At 42.6% G+C, this 15,390-nt stretch overlaps 1 protein-coding gene across 4 annotated transcripts; it reads left to right on the forward strand.

Moving 5' to 3' along the window:
- Positions 1 to 3,873: 3,873 nt before the first annotated feature.
- Positions 3,874 to 13,326, forward strand: LOC101763052 (protein CHROMATIN REMODELING 19). Of its 4 annotated transcripts, none has more exons than XM_022828378.1 (13): positions 3,874 to 5,163; positions 5,258 to 5,375; positions 6,227 to 6,267; positions 6,595 to 6,845; positions 6,935 to 7,115; positions 7,976 to 8,161; positions 8,239 to 8,412; positions 8,488 to 8,646; positions 8,958 to 9,035; positions 9,215 to 9,351; positions 9,425 to 9,643; positions 10,449 to 10,637; positions 13,163 to 13,326. In XM_022828378.1, exons 1-12 carry the CDS (start codon positions 4,096 to 4,098, stop codon positions 10,609 to 10,611), a joined length of 2,775 nt encoding a protein of 924 aa, XP_022684113.1. In that variant the 5' UTR covers positions 3,874 to 4,095; the 3' UTR covers positions 10,612 to 10,637; positions 13,163 to 13,326. The 4 variants fall into 4 exon arrangements, with proteins under 4 accessions (XP_022684113.1, XP_012703349.1, XP_012703348.1 ...); XM_012847895.3 differs by lacking the exon at positions 13,163 to 13,326 and adding an exon at positions 12,162 to 12,649; XM_012847894.3 differs by lacking the exon at positions 13,163 to 13,326 and adding an exon at positions 11,444 to 12,127.
- Positions 13,327 to 15,390: the final 2,064 nt, after the last annotated feature.

A 15,390-nucleotide genomic window follows, 5' to 3' on the forward strand; every position in this document is an offset into this window, starting at 1 on the left:
CCTCGCACAGCACGGTGCGGCCCTCAGCGTAGCCCATCACGGACTCAAGGACCCGAAGCGCCTTCACGTCTGCCACTCAAATCCACCGCCATCTCCTCCTTTTTCTAGGCTCAACTCAGCCGGAACCTCCTCCACCTCCCAAGCTTGCTCCTCGACCACTTCAAGCCAAGGGCCAGCAGCCCTGCCGCCGGGAATCGCGAGTTTGCCACCCGTCATTGCCGCTGCCGCTCCGAGCTCGTGCGCCGGCCAAACTCGTCGCAGCCCCTCCATCATTTCCAAATCGCCCGTCCCCGAAGCTTGTCCACCGGTTCCACCCTAACCTACCTGTGTCGAGCGCCGGCCAACAACCGGCCAGGAATCGACATATCCCTATCCGCCCAAGCCGCCGCCACCTGGAGCTCCACCCGCACGTCGCGATGAGGCTGCGGAGGGTGAGGTTGGGGACAAGGTCGGTGGAGGGGAGCGGGAGCAGGGTGGCCGGGCTCAAGCGGCTCCTCGCCATTGCCCAGCGCCATGCCACCGTGCTGCTCCGACGGCTTGCACCTCGAGGCCCCACGCGCCTGCACTGCCGCAAGCCACGCTGCACCCCGCCCAGGCACGCGCACCCTTGGCCGGGCGCGGGTTGCGGGAGAGGGGATGGGAGGGAAGGTACAGTAGAGGGAGGAGAGGGAGAGACGCCGACAGAGGGGAAGAGGAGAGGGAAGAGAGATAAGGGGATGAATGGGAAGAAGATAATGCTGACAAGTGGACCCAATGCTATGTGTCAGCCACATCAGCAAAACCGCCCGCTAAAATAGCTCGATGGCCAAATATGAATGGTTTTTAATAGTTGGAAGGTCAAAGATTTCTGATTTTGCGATTTGATGGTCAAAACCAAATCAGGTGATAGTTGGATGGCGGAAAACGGATTTCTTCCTAAAAATAAAAGTGTTAGAGCAACTCGATCTTACCCCAATACCTTTTTTAGGAAAAAGAGAGAAAAAATGAACTCCAACAATTCACCTAAACCTTCCCTAATTTTTTAGCGACGCTAAAAAACATCCTGCCACCGCGTATATTTTAGCGTTGGCGTTCCTCCCCCAATCCTGATTCCCGCGCGTCCTTTCCGATGGGCCCAATATGATGACGTGGCCTGTGTTTGAAATATTGGGGGCTATTTATTAGCGATCTGCTGTGGACTAATATGTTTTTGGGGGAAATTTTTTTTGGGAGAATCCCCAATACATAATTTTTGGGAAGAATTTTTTAGGATACTCTTGGAGTTGCTCTTACTAGTGTTTAAAAAGATAATGTTACCTCAACATCAGGCGTAAGATAAACATATTATTCCTCAATCCTAAATTCTAGGATATATTATGACTCCATTTATTAACCATATTTGACACTAATTGACTAGTGTATGCACATCCACATACCAAACAGGTAAAAATGACTTCGTACCAAACACGTAAGATCTTTTTTTTACAAGTTTTGAAGTCCAGAATAAATAATTTTTTTGGATGGATGAATACGTATAGATCATAGCGAGTTTCAAGCAATACACGGCCTTGTTAGTGTGGTGGGCTGATGCCGATGAGCTCGCTAGGGAGCTCCGGCAAGACGACGGATTGGGTGGTGACTGAAGCCTGAGGTGGTGAGGCAAATTAGGGGCAGGAGATATTGTATTATGGAGTGAGGATATATTAGAAGACAACAATTGGATGGCATGGTGCATGTGACAAAGACGAGGAGCATTGGCAAATTGTGGGTGGAGCGATGAGAAATGGCGGTATATCGGACAACCACGATATTGGCGGGGTGGTTGCACCGTGGGCGCAGCAGGTTGGGAGTCAAGGAGTTGCTGAAGTCAAGGGGTGGAGGTGAATGTAGAAGGGATGCAAAATCCATCCCAAGTGTTAGGGTGATTAGTTCCTCATATGCACAATATAAAAAAATACCCCTCCAATGCAAATCGTTTTAAATAGGCTCGATTGTCTTGTTAGCACAACTTAAATACTCGTACAGACTCAAGCATCGTATTCACCTTTATAAGCATCATGTGTATAAAAAAGGGTAAAAATCTTTTTTCAATGATACATCATGTCTGAAATCTCCACTATATTCTCTCGTATAAAAGATCTAAGATGTGCACGTATTTCATAATTCAAACTTTGTAATCTTTGATCAATAGTCAACATAATAATGAAATGTTGTGCCACAACAGTGTTTATTTGGGAGTTAGGATTTGTATTTATAAATACTTCCTAATGATCAAACTTTTATTGCTTTAGTGATATGCTATAAGAGAAATTAGAAAGTTAAAGTCCGAACTCAAAGACAAGATAAACCGTGTCTTATATTTTGGATTCAACCCTCATCTATTTCAAGAGGTTCGTACTTATAAAAAGATGGAAAAAGTCTATTTTACTCTCCTCGCCTATTTACTTTGTCCACTTAACCCTCTAAGAAAAATTTAGGCTTACTTTGCTCCCCAAAACTATTTTATTTGGTCCAATCTATCCCCTAATTAGATTTCTCTTTCTTATCTTCGTGTGCAAATTGAGTTTTTAATTTTAGATTTTGTCAGTTGACTTATAAGATAATGCTCCACGTTAGAAAAATATATGATAAATTTTTCATGATTACTTTTCATACAATTTTGTATATCTAAGCTCAATTTTGTATTAAATATTTCTAACCTATAAAATAATCATGAAAAATTCTTAGTATCATTTTTTTAACATAAGGCATCATGTTTGTATCTACTCACAAAATTTGAACTCAAAATTCAACTCATACACGAAGAAACACAAAAGAGAAATCTAATTATAGGGTAGATTGGACCAAATAAAATAGTTCAGGGGAGTAATGTGAGCTAAAATTTTATTCGGGGATAAACGGACAAAGTAGATAGGTTAGGAAGTGGGAATTAAACAACTTTTCAACTCACAATAATGAAAGGTCTAGGATTTTACTTTCAACATATATGCTCTTATGCACGCATAACTAGATATCACGACTTGCATGTGGCTAGACGTACATAGGAGTAAGTGCATGTGTATATGCGTTTAAAGAGGTAATACGAGAATCTTGGTGTGAGTGTATAGATTTGAGGTCAATCCCAACCCAAACATCAGCATGTAGTTTCCATACTTGCCATGTCATGGATACACAAGGCATAGAAACTATATCTCCAATGCATGGTTTTTTCAAAATATTTTTTTTCTCCAATCACCTCTTTTCTCTCTGGGTTTGTTCGCTTCAGCTTATTCAGCCGGCTTATCAGCCACCAAACAGTGTTTTCCTCTCACAACAAATCAGCCGTTTCAGCTTTTCAGCCGGCTTAGAAGCTGAAGCGAACAGGTCCTCTCCTTCTCTTCCAATCCCTTCTTCTTTCTTGTTCTCGCGTAGAGCTAGTTTCTTGCATGAGATCTGATTTCCTTCTTTCTCATCTTTAATTTTTCTTTCATATCATCCTTTTGCTTACATGGCATGTTATTTAATACCATAGAAACCATCTAGTCACCAGGTTGGGATGACCTAATAGCTATAATAGTTTTACTCGTTATTAGAAACAGAATTTAGCACACCACTGACATGATTGCTCGTATGTGTGATCGAGTCGAGTGCCCATGCCATAGAAGAGTGAAACTTGCTCTAACGTAAGTAAGCCTGAGATCACAAGTTCAGAATCAGAATCATCCCTCCCGACCCAGCACGTCAACTAGACAGGGCACACACTCAACCCAAACGCACCGACCGACAGGGATGCTCCACATGAAATTCTCTAATTCAAAATGATTCAAAAACTTCCCAAAAATTTGGAAACTGCCCTCAAAAGTGGAAATTACGGTGCGCCCCTTTTCCAGAAAAGCAATTGGCGGCCTATTCGGCTTCAGCGCCGCTCAGTTCTGCCACTTCTCAGGCCGCCAAAATTCCCTCCCCAATTCTTTCGTGCTCCCTCTCCACCACCGCCGCCGCCGCCCCCTCGCCTCCCGCTTCCCGCCTCCCGCCTCCCGCCTCCACCGGCCTTTTCCCGCCGCCCCGAAAAACCCCTCTAGACCCCAGCCGCAGCCCGCAGGTGTAGCAGCGGGCTGCGGTCGCCGTCTCGCTCCGATGCCGCGAGCCTTCGAGGAGATCTCCGACGAGGAGTGGTCGCACCACAGTTTCAAGTCCTCGCGCGTCTTCAAGCGCGCCAGTCAGCCGACCTCGAAGCCTCCGCCGCCGATCGATTCATTCCGCTACGACCGCAAGGCTTCCTCCGCCGCCGGCACCAGCACCGCAACCGTCGTCCTCTCCGACGACGACGACTTCGACCTAGATGCGGACGGGCGGTCGCGCGCCGCGAAGAGCCAACGCGGCCTCAAGCGCCCGCATCACGGCCCCCCTTCGCGGGCTCCTCCGTCGACTGGCTCATTCGGCCACAATCCTGAACCCTCCAAGGCCGCCGCTGCCTTGGGGATCTCTGACAGCGAGGACGACTACTTCGACCTCAACGACGATGACTTCGGCCTTCCTGCCTCGCCGTCGAGGACGTCACGCCTGCGCCGCAAAGGGAAGACCCAACGCGTCCTGAAGGGTCCGCAGCACCGGCCCCAATCGCGGGCTCCTCCATCAACTGGCTCGTTCCGCCACAATCCCAAACCCTCAAAGACCGCTGCCACCACGGGGCTATCTGACAGTGATGATGATGACTTCGACCTCACAGACCATGACTCGGACCTTCCAGCTTCCCCTCCCAGGACATCACGCCCTCGCCGCACTGCTGGTCGCCGGTTGGTAACTGCTGCCATTGACATCTCCGAGGAAGACGAAGACTTAGACCTTGCTGATGATGATGTCGACTACCAGGCCCCGAGGCCTCCCCAGCAACGCACCTCTGGTCGCCGCTTTGTGATTGGGGATGATGACGACAGTGACGTGCCTGTAGCTGATGGAGCGATGGATGTGGAGGAGGATGACGGGGTGAACTGGTCGGAGCTGGAGAATGATGACGAAGATGGGGACTACAATGGCGGGAGAAGTGTGGATGTGGAGGAGCGCGAGGGGGATGTGGTGGGAATGGCGCTGCGCAAGTGCTCACGCATCTCCGCGGATCTGCGCCAGGAGCTTTTTGGCTCATCAGCACGAAATGTTGAAAGCTATGCCGAGATAGATGCTTCCACTTGCCGGATTGTTACTCAGGTAAATAATTTAAGGGTTTTCTTTTGAGATGGCAATTTAGTGGTTTTGGATAACCAATGTTTTGATCAAATGAGATTTGTGAACAATGGAACAGGAAGACGTGGATGCTGCATGCACAAGTGAGAATTCAGGGTTTGACCCTGTGTTGAAGCCGTATCAGCTCGTGGGAGTTAATTTCCTTCTCCTATTGCATCGGAAAAGCATTGGCGGAGGTAAAGTTTTTATGCATTGAGCTGCTGAACTTAGCGCTCCTAATTGCTCATAACATTATTCGCCAGTGGAGTAGCCTATGATTACTGTCAGAGAGCATACTGTTTTTTCTGCAGCCATTGCCTTCTGCAATAAACAGTCCTGCATTTGCTAGTTCTTTTTCTACAAAGATGTAAGTTATGTGAGTAGCAATCACATTGATGAAATCATGAAAATAATTTTGATTGAAAACACTTTAATTGTGTCTTTTGGTTCTTTTAACATGTTTTTCTTGGGGGGAAAACCCCTACAGTGGTATGATGTAGGTATGCCAAATCAATACTAGGGCGCATCACTGCATATGTAGATGTTCAACTGGTGACTAGCTTGAATACTACTCCCTCCGTCCCGCAAAGAGTATCCCTTTAGTTCTGTCCTAAGTCAAACCATCCTATGTTTGGCCAAGTTTATATAAAAATATATCAATGCTTTTGATGTCTAGCAAGTTTCATTAGATTCGTTATGAAATATATTTTCATAGCATACCTATTTAGTGTTATAAATATTGATATTCTTCTTTATAAACTTGGTCAAACTTAAAACAGTTTGACTTAGGACAGAACTAAAGGGACACTCTTTGCGGGACGGAGGCAGTATCTGTCAGTTACTAACATATTACTGTTAACTTTAGAATTTGTTTTGTGCAATAATTTGTTTGTATTATGTATTCATTTTAAGGACAGCGATATGCCAACTATTATTATGTGCTGCATATGGGAGTACCGCATACTTTGCTATGTTTTATCGGTTGCGCCATGCCAAAAAAAAAACTAGATTATTAGCGTTAATATGTCTCTCCTCTTTTTCTTTACAGCAATTCTGGCTGATGAAATGGGTCTTGGGAAGACAGTGCAGGTAAGTGACCATTGTAGTAACCTAACATGATTTCCTAAATTTTGTGAATCCCAAATGATTTGTCATAAGGTGACATGATTGTTGTATTATGTCAACTGCATCCTACAATATAATATGTATTAGCAACTGTACTGTGTTGAAATAATAAAATATAACATTGGATGATTTATTTGTCTAAACATTTGATCACTGCACACAGTTACAGTAAAACATACTGATTAATGTGGTCTTCTAGAATGCTAGAATACATCACTTGTAGGATTCTGCGTAATGGAGTGCTAATTCATTTTTCTTAGTGTTTGAATTTTTTTTCTTTTGTTCTTACAGGCTGTCACTTATCTTACTCTGTTGCGGCATCTATATAACGACCCAGGTCCACATCTGATAGTTTGCCCAGCTTCTGTGTTGGAAAATTGGGAAAGAGAACTCAGGAAGTGGTGCCCTTCGTTTTCAATCATAATGTTTCATGGAGCTGGAAGGACTGCCTATTCAAAGGAATTAAGCTCCTTAGGCAAGGCTGGCTGTCCAGCCCCATTTAACGTGCTTCTTGTTGGCTACACTCTTTTTGAAAGAAGAAGGTTTGCAGTGACTTCTTTTGCGTGGCGTTGCAGAATGTCATATTCACAACATTGGAAATTATGTTTATCTCTTGAAACATTTAATGTAGTGCTCAACAAAAGGATGATCGTAAGGCTCTCAAAAGATGGCAATGGAGTTGTGTTTTGATGGATGAAGCACATGTTCTGAAAGATAAGGGCAGCTTCCGATGGAGAAACCTGATGGCTGTTGCGCAACATGCTCGTCAAAGGCTGATGCTGACAGGAACCCCGCTTCAAAATGATTTGCATGTAAGTGTTTTTGACAAGGGTTCGCTTTATGGTAGTCCTTCAACATACATGATGTTGTTTTTTGTAGCAAACGCTTGAGTAGGAAAACAGCCACCTATGTGATGAAATTGATGCACGGAACTTTCTGAAAAAAAATATAGAGTATACTGACTAGGTAAAATTCAAAATAACCTCCACATTTAAACTTAACAAAGTCATAAAGTGCACACCACCAACGATTCAACCATAGACTTTTAACTAGCACTATTTTCTTGGAGTGTAGCAGAACCTTTTAAGCTTCATATATTAAACAAAATAGTGCTTGAAAGTGAACTTTTCCGGGACCAATTGTACAGTTTTGGTCTTGTGGACTTTATATGAATACAAGGCATTCTACATATCAAGGTACAATTCTGCCATTTCTTTCTACCATATTTATGAATCAGCTCATAGTTTCAATACATGAGTTTATGTCTCAACCCCTCTACTTCCTGAAAATATTATGAGAAGAACCACTAGTAAACGAAGGGAATCATGACAATTTTCTTTTACTCCTTAATCTGTGTGCTCAAAGCTATAATGGCATACTTGCTGATCAGCAAGGGAATTGGCAACTATGGGAGGGGACTCTCTGTCTCTCCGTATGTTTGGTGTTGTAGATAGCATACGGAGTGCTTATTTGTATCTAGACAGCCGCGTTTCATTTTTTAAAACATCAACAGTTGTTGCTTATTGACATGACATGAGTGATACCAGTTTTTCTATTACCTGAAGCTTTCAACCATCACTGTTTTTAAAAGGCAATATTAATGGTTAAAATTCTATTTCATCTTAAATTGCCATGCATCTAAAACTTCTTTGTATGGTAATATGGTCTGCAGGAGCTATGGTCATTGTTGGAATTCATGATGCCTGATATATTTGCCACTGGAGATATTGATCTGAAGAAGCTGCTGAATGCAGAAGACCATGAACTAATTTCACGCATAAAGTCCATTTTAGGGCCTTTTATTCTTAGACGTTTGAAGTCAGATGTAATGCAGCAGCTTGTTCCTAAAATACAACATGTGCGTCAGTCTCTTCTTAAACATCTGCAGTCAGTTATGCTACTTGATGTTTCAACCTAAATTCATTTTGTGTGCAGGTTAAGTTTGTCACCATGGACACAGAGCAGTCTAAAACTTACATAAATGCCATAGATGAATACCGTTCTGCTTGTCAGGCTCGTAGTGCCAAGTCTTCAGTTGACATGACCAATAATGTTGTTGGATTGATTCCAAAGCGTCAAATATCAAATTATTTTACACAATTTCGCAAGGTGAGCACATCTTATGATGCAAAATTTTGGAAATATGTTTATGGCTGTTTCAAATGTTCTTTCATTGCTCGACAGATTGCGAATCATCCTTTGCTTATAAGGCGTGTTTATAGTGACAAAGACGTTGATCGAATTGCAAGGTTGCTCTATCCTAAAGGTGCATTTGGCTTTGAATGTTCCTTGGAGAGAGCAATTCAAGAGCTAAAGAACTACAATGATTTTAATATCCACCAAGTATTGTCCTTTCTTGACTTCTACTTTATAAGCTGCTCCATCATCTATTGGCTTTGCTGACCGCACTAAATATACTAGGTCTTGCTCTTTGCATTGTCTGGTCAGAACCATTTCCCTGATTTGTTTTAATTTATTTCTATGTGCCAAATAGTTCAATGTAGGACTGATTATTATGGACAAATTATTATTCATATGTTGTTTTAATGGCTGCATTTAGCGGTTTTGATTTTGAGAAACACACCATTCCCTGCAAGTTAGTCTTGTTTCCTTTTCTCTATTGATGGTGTATTTATTTATTTTTTCACTTGCAGCTATTAATATCATATGGTGATGCGGGTACAAAGGGGGCTCTAACAGATGAGCATGTTTTTGCATCAGCAAAATGTCAGGTATATTTCTTTGTCCAACACCTGTTTTGTTATGTGGTTGCTGTTTTATTTTTTTTAAAAAAGGGTGGAAATATTGATAGAGGTTTTTGCAACAAATTCTCAACGAAGCCATCCATTTACTTGCAGCTATTTTTTAAACTAGTAAAGCTTTTTTACTTTAATATCTACTCTCTGTTCAGGCCTTAGCAGAGCTTTTACCTTCTCTAGCAAATGATGGTCACAGAGTACTCATATTTAGTCAGTGGACCACAATGCTTGATATCCTTGAATGGGCACTGGAAATAATAGGAGTTACATATAGACGTCTTGATGGGGGGTAAGTTCTTTCCTTAGAGATTTTTAATTGAATTTTAGTTTGTTTATTAACTATTTCGTGTCTTTTCCCCCAGGACACCGGTAACAGAAAGGCAGACTATAGTGGACACTTTCAACAATGATCGTTCTATATTTGCATGTTTACTTTCTACAAGAGCTGGAGGTCAGGGGCTGAACCTTATAGGAGCTGACACAGTCATTATACATGACATGGATTTTAACCCCCAGATGGATCGGCAAGCTGAGGACCGCTGCCATCGCATCGGACAGCAGAAACCTGTCACTGTCTACAGGTGCTAGTCTAGTTGATTTAGATTCAATATCTGTTTTGATCTATAATCGAGGGACTTGTGATGATTACTACAGGGGTTTAGGAGAAAGATTAGGAACTAAAAATCAAGCAAGAAAACGGATAGGAACAACATAGACAGTACACCCGCTTACCACCTCAATGATGGACTTCTCTGATTCTTCTGTTTTTATTCATCAATATCATGGACATATCCATATTGATCTTTCTACCCAAAAGATGTTTTTTATTTTTTAAATAGTAGCTAAAGATGATGAAAAGTGCTTCCTTTGTTTTATTATTATATACCTTCATAAAATTGAGAATTTTCCTTACAATACATTATACCTTTATAAAAACTGTTCTGGAGAGACAATGAAATCTAGTATTATTATAAAAAGCCTTTATGCTTTCCCCTTTTCTTTATTTTTTGGTGTGTACCTGTGCTACACTTCACATATATATGCATGTATTGAAAGATAAGTGAAGAATTTTCTTGGGTTTGCTACATCTGGTGAGCTATTTGCTACTCTTGCAAACAGAGCACATCCTTTTTTACCAGGCGATTTTTTGAAATTTGTGGTTGAGTTTACTCTATCATTTTTATTTTGTGCCATTTAATTTCATTGGGTTTTTGAAATAGGAATGGCCCTTATAATCCAACATGATCATAATGTCTAACAAAAAAAAATCAAAGTGACACAGATATTCACTATTATGGAAGGCTACAGTAAACATAGTTTGGTTGCATATCAAGCTCCCAGTAAATTGTTATGGAATGATAATGAGTGTGTTATTTGTCCATTCAGGCTAGTAACAAAGGGTTCGGTTGATGAAAACATCTATGAGATTGCAAGGCGGAAGTTAATACTAGATGCCGCAATTCTTCAACCTGGAGCAGAGTTAGACAATAGCACTGATGTTCCAGAGCAGACAATGGGAGAGATTTTGGCATCTCTTCTCCTGGCCTGAAGTACTAATCATGGAGTGTCTTGGAGGTATTTGATCCTATCCTTATCAATGGGTTTATGGCCTTCATTTAAGCATGTCAGCCACCCTGGTTAATTTCTTGAGGTCCTAAGATGTGCATTCATGATGCCTTTGCAAACTGCTGGATTGCCAGCGTGGTTCTGGTTCTGCAGTGACATAGTATTTAAGCTTACTCTAGGTTGCAATTTAGTCTGATTTAGTTTCTCCTACATAGCAAGGACTGGAATCTGAGAAAGTAGTATATCTGTACCAAAGTTTCAACATGTTCTAAATGAAATGAAGAATAGTTGCAAGTTGCAACTACTACATAGGAAGCATCGCTTCAGTCTGTACCATTTTTTTTTTCTATTATCTGTGCGAGTACCTGCACTTACATTGTCAGTATAGGTTGTCTTCTTTTCTTTAGAGTGCAGTTATACCACATATATATCCTCACACACAGCTCTAACCGTCAGTTTTCTTTTGAGCTTGGTGCCCCTTTATGAGATAATCATAAGGGAAGCACCATTAATTAATTTTTTTCGCTAGCACAATAAATTCAAATAAATACAATTGTATGCTTGTGTTTGTGGATTCCTTTTCTCTTTAATGTGTAAGAATCCACAGCTTGTAGCACCTCAGCTGGAGCTGTTCAAATATTTTGAGATTTCAGCTTCTTTGGTCATCATGAACTGTATCTGACAAGATACTGTGGTGCCCTGATGAATTTCAAGTAATACAGATATGTGTCTTTTTGTTTGCAGTTGGTTGATTTTAATCAAACTTGCAAGTCCCATATTTTCATATGTGCTGTTTTTTTTATCCTTTGTGCTAGGATAATCTGCTTGTGAAGTTCTATTAGAGTTCATCTTTCTTGCTGAGGCAGTGATAACAAGTGAAGCATTTTAGAGCATTTGAAGTATGCGGTTATATTACTTTTTTTAAGGGTGGCATGCATTTATATTGTTTAAGGACATCGCCTGCCTACTGAGATCAGAGCACTTCAACTTTGATGTCATATCGGCATACTGCTAAAGGGTGCACTGCTTGTTATATCTTGCCTTACTTTTTTTTACCTCTGTTAACACTTATAATTAGGGATTCAAGTTTTTGTTTCTTTGGGTCATTTGGTTGACCAAACCTCTTTCAAATGAACTAATCCGGGTTTCGTACAAGAAAAAGTGGGGAAAAAAGGATCTTGGGCCTAGGGGTGTGACCCAGAGCTACCCATCAAGTACCCACTTGCACCCCTACTTGCAATTCATGGATTAGTGATTTAATGAATGTGTTTAAAGAAATAACCTGGCCCACTGTGATGGTATCAGTTATAATAGAGGGAGTATGATGCTTGCTGTATGCTTGACTACTTTCAGACTGCTATTGACCTATTTTACAGTGCCATTTTCCTGACTTCCAATACTCATGCTTGAATGCTTTCGTTCTTCCATCAAGATAATTTGTTCTTGCGATACCCTGATCCTGACAATTCTCTCCAGTTCTATTTTTTATTGTTGACTAATGCCTTTTTTTCATTTTTCTTTGGGGGAAAAAAGGATTGTTTCGTTGTGCTTTCATCAATCCTTTTAAGCCTGAGCACATGACCATACGTCGAATGCAAGAAATGAATTTTATGCTGGTGAAGGATTTGAGAGTTTGTCAAATTTATTGTATCGACATGCCTTGATTTGGCTGGGAGCCCGGTATTCCAGGGCTATCTGCATATATGTTAAACCTAAGTTTTTGTAAGGGCCAAGAATATGTTTTTGCAGCAGTGGGGCATTTGTTGAATGCCGCTCTGATGCGCTGCTGCTTCCTTAGGGCCTCTTTGTTTGAGCTGCAGCTTTTGAGCTTTTCTGAAAAGCTGATGCTTGTTTTTTGTTCTGAAAAGGCAATACTAGCTTTTAGAGGATGTGTTTAGCTTTCTGAGCTCAAAAAGCTACGAAAAGCTCATAAAATTGAGCTTTCTAGCTTTCCATACAAACTCAGTTTTTTTGGGCTTCTAGCTTTTCGGAAGCTGCACAAGAAATTTGCTATTTGTGAAGTTCGCTTTTTTTTTTGGGCTTCTGGCTTTTTTTCGTTGACCTTAAACAAACAAATAGGGCCTTGCTTACCCTTTGGAATATGATTGCTTGACTGGAGGTATGCTTTGTTGGTCTTTGTATCGTGTTTGAGTGCGTCTGTCAGTGGGAGAAAATGGGAATGCATTCATGTGAGCTGATTGTCCTTGTATTGTACTCCCTCTGTTCCAAATCGTACGTCATTTTAGCATTTCAGATTCAGATATGTTATTATGTATCTAGACATTATATACATCTAGTTGCTATAGGTGCATAGCAAGATCTATGAACTAATAAATGCCAAAACAACCTACAATTTGGGATAGAGGGAGTAGTATAGGACACTGGTGAAATTACGTGGACAGGTCAGTTGCATTCTTGTATGATGATTGTTATGTACGCACACTAGAATCTGATGAATTCCACTGTTGAAATGTTGCACCATTGACATGCGCATGATTGGTTCGTAGCATAACTCCAAGCACGGTTCTATTCAGTGAAGCCATTCTGGCCAAATGACAAGTACTGCTCCTGATCCCCAAACATTGGTACCTGGAGCCTGAGGCACGGAGTCCTGTTCTGAGTGTCCCTGCCATGAATTAAGAAGGCCTGTGTAAGTTGCTGTTCGCTTGCATCATTAATGGAATGAGCATTGTCTCTCTGGACTGCGGAATTGTCCTCTTGGAGCGACGTGGTTTGGTTGTCAATCGCTGGTGGGTTAAGTTAGGTTCATGGGCTGGGCCATTTTGTTTCTCGTCCGGATGTCTTGGAATTGTCCCGGCTTCTCTCTGTTGGTACTTCTTCAGCAGAGTCGTGCACAAGCGACATGGGGAAACGGCCATGGCGCTTGTGTACTGGTGTGACGTTCTCGCTAGTGGTATACGGGCGCAGTCAGAATCATTGGGGTCGAAATGAGGCGGTCGCGTTGAAACAAGTCAACAGATGACTCCTTTTCAGAATAGGGAGGACGTAATCGTCCTATTGTAGTAACGATGCGATGACCTCGCAGGACATCCTTGTCCGATCCAGTGTGTTTCTGCTGCTGTTTGCCTGAAACTGCTAGCTTCGTACATTCACTTTCGCGAAATGCTCAAAACATTTCCCCAACTTGCATTACAGTGGGTCAGTGGCGTGTTACTAACGCATCTCTCCCCGCGAACATCACGTCGTTTGTCGCCTCGCCTACGCCTCGAATTGCTTTGATCGTGCACGTGACGAGGCCAATTATACTGTCGGGCCCTATTCATTACGCGAGGAGGAATTCTATACGTCCTTTTTAAAGCAAATCGTATACGTACAGAACGTATATGTTTCACCTGCGTGGGCCTGCTGGACGAGAAGAGGATGAAACGTACGCGTCACGTGGACGTGTCGCGGTACGTCCGTGTAAGCGACGCACACCGTGCACCGCATGACTCTTCCTGGAGGACCATCTCGCGCTAATCCCCAACACGCACGTACGAGGGTGTAACGCGTGCAAGCTTGCCAATAACTCGCAACTCGCAAGCATGCGACCATCTCCTTCCAGTAGTCCCACGAGTGTTCGAGTCCCACCGTCGTCGACCCACCAGCCGGCTAGTGCTCTTTGCCATGGGCAATTGGGCGCGCAGCCTACCCTTGTTGGTACGCACGGTGGTGCGTGTGGGGTGGGGTCGAGGGCAGGGTGCCGGGTGCGTGGCTATAAGCTTGGAAGAGCCCGTGAACCCTCTTCTATTCTACGTCTCCTATTTTAACTCGCGCACCGCGGCGCGTAGGGCGACATTATACGTGGTGTGAAGGCCTTGGTGGAAGATATCATATATTTGCATGTCATGGACCTGTCCTGTCCATATCGCCCCACGCCCACCGGTCTCCTCGCTGTACAGATACGGCTCACGCGATCATGTGGGTTTCAGTGTCGATTCTTTATATATGCTACTCTTTTTCCATACACTATGGTTTCATTCCTCCAATATCTATGCAAAATTACGTTTTATGCCTTCTGCCTCACGCTAACATGATTTTTGTTGTGTTTTAGACAACATCTCTAAATGCATGTAGACCACCTTTAGAACGTAGAGAACACAACGAAAAATGGCAGATATATACTAATGATTATTGGCTTGAAATCATGTTTATAGCCGTCAACTAATGAAAGCCATTCGATGGTAGGTCAACGTTTCGCGTCACTTTTTATTCCTCACATTCGTATAGCATCGTCCTTGCCCCCGTTAATTGACCCTGAGCTAAGCCTACGCCTACGCCTAGCCTGCCCGCTTCTGCACAACTTTCACACTTGTCTTGTTAATCTGTCTTGCTGCTACTCGAGTGTTCTTTCCATCTTTCCTATTAAATCAAATTGTCATCTAACAACTTAATTATTTTGGTTATAAACTCGTAAGTCCTATTATATTACTTAAGGATTAACAAAAGGTTTGGCATGCCTTATTTGTGTGTGTGTGTTTTTTTTTTTGTGTGTGTGTGTGTGGGGGGGGGGGGGGGGGGGGGGGGAGCAAGAACAAATTGCGGGAAATTCCAGGAGGGGTACCTATATCTCAAGGCGAAAATAGGCCGAACACGAGAGCGGGTATCGTGATTAGTCGCTCGATCGAATGCCTTGTGAACAAGGGTTGGTGGCAATTTGCACGCCCGACGATACGGACGATCATATTGTGTGCACAACTAAAAGAGATCATCGATTGCTATCTGACGACGACTACAATAGGTTTCGCTGGGATCTGGGATA

Source organism: Setaria italica, chromosome VII (assembly GCF_000263155.2).
Source record: "Setaria italica strain Yugu1 chromosome VII, Setaria_italica_v2.0, whole genome shotgun sequence".
NCBI lineage: Eukaryota > Viridiplantae > Streptophyta > Magnoliopsida > Poales > Poaceae > Setaria > Setaria italica.